At 28.5% G+C, this 4,660-nt stretch overlaps 1 protein-coding gene across 2 annotated transcripts in view; it reads left to right on the top strand.

Annotated features, from left to right (window-relative positions):
- Positions 1 to 472: 472 nt before the first annotated feature.
- The window catches only part of LOC111684778 (transforming acidic coiled-coil-containing protein 1), a 61,350-nt gene continuing 57,162 nt past the window's right edge, over positions 473 to 4,660 (top strand). The window contains exon 1 of one of the 2 annotated variants that reach the window (XM_023446984.2): positions 473 to 792. In XM_023446984.2, coding sequence (XP_023302752.2) covers positions 625 to 792 — 168 coding nt within the window. In that variant the 5' untranslated portion in view covers positions 473 to 624. Of the gene's footprint in view, positions 793 to 3,455; positions 3,608 to 4,660 lie in introns of those variants that run through there. The other variant, XM_023446985.2, reaches the window with a different exon arrangement.

Here is a 4,660-nt window from a genome sequence, read left to right as displayed (position 1 = left end):
CTATCTATCTATCTATCTATCTATCTATCTATCTATCTATCTATCTATCTATCTATCTATCTATCTATCTATCTATCAATCTATCTATCTATCTATCTATCTACCTATCTATCTATCTATCTATCTATTTATCTATCTATCTATCTATCTATCTATCTATCTATCTATCTATCTATTCATCTATCTATCTATCTATCTATCTATCTATCTATCTATCTATCTATCTATATACCTATTTGCTCATCCACCCATCTCTTTATTTAACCGTTTACTTTTCAAATAATCTGCATGCTCAAAAATCGCTAGATTTTCCTCTTAAAACACGCTGAATTACTACCACTACCCTGAAGGCGCAAATTTACATTACAATGTTGGCTGCCCTGCTTGGTGTTTTTTCATATGCAAAAACAAAAATTCCCATTTCTTTATTGTTGTTGTTGCTTATGTTTTTTTTTTTTGTTTTGCCATTCAAATCTAAACGGGTGCGAAATTTATAAATTCTTTTGTTTCTCGAAATATAAGCAATTTTTTGTTATTAAAACAGTGAAATTTTATTGCTAAAATAAGCAGAGACTCATAGACTATTGTTATAAATAAAAAGAAATTATTAATAAAGTGAAAAGAATGAGTTATTCAGCAAATGAATTAAATTTAAGTGGCGGTTCTTCCACACATTTAAATGCTTCGTATAGTGTTGCCGGCAGCGGCGCAGCTGCATCGCCCGGACTAAATATGAGTTTGGGCAACAGATCAGTGCTTAAGGAATTGAATACGAATGATAGCAACAGTTTGGTAAGTAAAGGAATTTGATTTTTTTTTGATAATATACAAAGGAATTTTTTGTACAATGTATTTTGCTATTATTTTGTTTAGTTTTATTGAAAATTAATACATACAAAAGTGAAGCTTACCTTTTTTTGCTAAGCAAAACTTATCATGTCCTCTTTTTGTTCTTTTTTTGATCCCTTATGCAAATTTTTTTTTCACTACACTTTTTCTTTTTCACTATTTTAATTTGTTTTAAACTTTTTTTATTATATTTATAAATTTGTAATAACATTTTAACAATTTATCACTTTACATATATTGAATTTATTATTTTTGTATAATTTTATTTTATTTTTCACTTCACTTTTACAAAAACCATGCAACACTTGCGGAAAGAAAAATAACAACTAATTTTTGCATTACCGCTATTAGAGTTGTTCGTTAATGTCAATAACCGATTAATCGAATCGTAAATTTTAAACTTTTCTAAAGTTTACTCTTTTTCTCTATTGTATTGCAATCGAGTATTCGTTGTTTTATTTAAAATATGTAAATAAAGTTTATTTATTGATTAATCGATTTATTCAAATTTTTTTAGCAATATTTTGGGGTTACCGTTTTATATGCAAATTTTAGATAATGATTTTTATTTGATTTCTTTATACATTTTTATGAGTAATTGCATACCTTTCCTTTTGATGCTAAATAATTTTGACTGAACTAGAACTGAACTAAAATTGAACTATTACTCAATTAGTACAGAACAAGCAATAAACTTAACCTGAATTATTGTTGAACTAAAACTGAAGTAGATCTAAACTTGAACTGAACTAGAACTGAAGTAGAACTGAACTAGAACTGAACTAGGACTGAACTAGAACTGAACTAAAACTGAACTAGAACTGAACTAAAACTGAACTAGAACTTAATTAGAACTGAACTAAACTAGATATGATCTACAAATGAAAAACAACTTAAATATAACTGAACTAGAACTGAATTAAAACTGAACATAAACTGAACTAGAACCAACTTAGAACTGAAGTAGAACTAAACTAGAACTGATCTTGAACTGAACTAGAACTGAACCAAAACTGAACTAGAACTGAACTAGAATTGAACTAAACTGGATATGATCTACTACTGTAATATAACTAAACTAGAACTGAATTAAAAGTGAACATAAACTGAAATAGAACCAACTTAGAACTGAAGTAGAACTAAACTAGAACTGAACTAGAACTAAACAAAAAACCCAACTAGAACTAAACGAAAACTGAACTAGAACGGAACTAGAACGGAACTAGAACTGAACTAAAACTGAACTAGAACTGAACTAGAACTGAACTAGAACTGAAGTAGAACTGAACTAGAACTGAACTAGAACTGAACTAGAACTGAACTAGAACTGAACTAGAACTGAACTAGAACTGAACTAGAACTAGAACTAGAACTGAACTAGAACTGAACTAGAACTTAACTAAAACTGAACTAGAACTGAACTAGAACTGAACTAGAACTGAACTAGAACTAGAACTAGAACTGAACTAAAACTGAACTAGTACTGAACTAGAACTGAACTAGAACCAAACTAGAACTAAACTAGAACTAGTACTGCACTAGAACTGAACTAGAACTGAAATAGAACTGAACAAGAACTGAACTAGAACTAAACTAGAACTACAACTGGGCTAGAACTGAATTAGAACTAAACTAGAATATTTAATGTTTTTTCTATTATTTTTCTTTAATGTCATCAATTAAAGAAAAGTTTACTTCAAACACTTTTGGCACTATTATGGGAAAAAGTGAAATGGTTCTCTCTTTTGGTTTTTTGTCTTCTATTTAAATTATTCTTGTATATTTTAATTGTTTATTTTGTTTTTGAATACAAAACCAATTTAACGCTTTGTTTTAACATTATTCCATTTCGTTCATCTAACAAATCAACCAAACAACCGACAATTAGTCTAGTAATTAAAAAAAAACCTTTTAAAGACAAAAGAGAAAGAGCAGCGGCAGAAAAGTAAGAGAATATTGAAGGTATTGTGCCACTAGAAACCCCAATCATTAATTGTAATCTTTAGCAAATATTGAAAATATTTTTTTTTTTTTTTTTTTCAAAAATACAAAAGCTTATAGACGAGAGCTTCATTTGTTTGCTGGTTGCTTACATATTCTAGCCATCTGTATTTATCATCAACATGGTTCAGTTTGATTATTTATTGATGGACTACTGACGTCTCGTACAAACGATCATTTATTTCGTATATTTTTCTTTTTTTCTGTAAAATATTCCAAAATCCGCGTTGTCGTGTGTTCGTCCGCTGTTTTTCTATATTTGTTTGTTTTTTTTTTTTATTTAAATTTGTAAAAATCATATGCATTATTGAATTGAATATTCCATTTTGGCCACATAAACATATATGGACTACAGTATTTGTACGTTAATTTTTATTTACTCAGTATTTTGGTGGCTATAGACTCTTTAGAGACATTTTATGAAATATTTCGGTTTAAAATTGAAAATACAAAATTCTGTTGTATTTACTGTGTCAGTTAATTGTTTAAATATTTAATGTAAAATACATTATTAAATGGACGCATAAAAATCATTTTGAGATATTTAAGAAAAAAATAATATATAAAAAAAATAAAAATCACCTTGACTTATATTTGGAGAAAATTTTTTTGCCAAATAAAATTTTTAATTGAAAAAAAATTATGTTTTGTGTCTAAATGAAAAATTAAATACATTTATAATAGTGCAAAAACAAAATAAATTTTCATTATGGGAAATCGAGGCGCCAAATCAAAACAACCGTCACCAGAAAAACAGGTATTATTTTGAAATAATTTTCTTATATTTAGACAAAAATTTGATGATGCACTTATTTAGTCATCTACTGAGGCATATCTTTTATTCGACAATTGCTTTGAAATATTGAAAATGATTTTGTAAACAATTTAAAAAAGCAACTGTGTTTTAAAATTTAAAGTGATTTTGTACTAAAAATATTGATGATCGAGAAAGACGTGATCACTTTTTAATGTTTGTTGTCCTTTTTGCAATCCGAAAAACAATGAATTTTTGAACATTTTATAAGGAATCGTAGAAAAACGCTCTTCATTTTATAGTTCTTAACTAAAAACATGCATACATATGTATGTAGTTCCAAAATGCTTTACCTGAATCTGTGTTCCAGAGCCCACAAACTAAACTATAGCTAGAATTGAACTAGGAATGAATTTGTACTAGAAATGAACAGGAACTAAACTAGAGCATATCTGAAACTGAACTAAAACTAAATGAGAACTGAACTAGAACTGGACTAGAATTAATATCTATAATTGAACTAGAACTAAACTAAAATCCAACTAGAACTGCACTAGAACTGAACGAAAACTGAACTAGATCTGAACTAGAACTGAACTAGAACTGAACTAGAACTGAACTAGAACGGAACTAGAACTGAACTAGAACGGAACTAGAACTGAACTAGAACTGAACTAGAACTGAACTAGAACTGAACTAGAACTGAACTAGAACTGAACTAGAACTGAACTAGAACTGAACTAGAACTGAACTAGAACTGAACGAGAACTGAACTAGAATTGAACTAGAACTGAACTAGAATTGAATTAGAACTGATATAGGACTGAACTAGAACTGAACTAGAATTGAAGTAGAACTGAACCAGAACTGAACTATAACTGAACTAGAACTGAACTAGAATTGAACTAGAACTGAACTAGAACTAAGAAATAGAACTGAACTAGAACTAAAAAATAGAACTGAACTAGAACTGAACTAGAACTGAACTAGAACTGAACTAGAACTGAACTAGAACTGAACTAGAACTGAACTAGAACTGAACTAGAACTGAACTAG

The sequence above is a fragment of the Lucilia cuprina genome, chromosome 4 (assembly GCF_022045245.1).
Source record: "Lucilia cuprina isolate Lc7/37 chromosome 4, ASM2204524v1, whole genome shotgun sequence".
Taxonomy (NCBI): Eukaryota; Metazoa; Arthropoda; class Insecta; order Diptera; family Calliphoridae; genus Lucilia; species Lucilia cuprina.
Note: the sequence above shows the minus strand (reverse complement) of the source record. Positions and strands in the feature narration are given on the sequence as shown.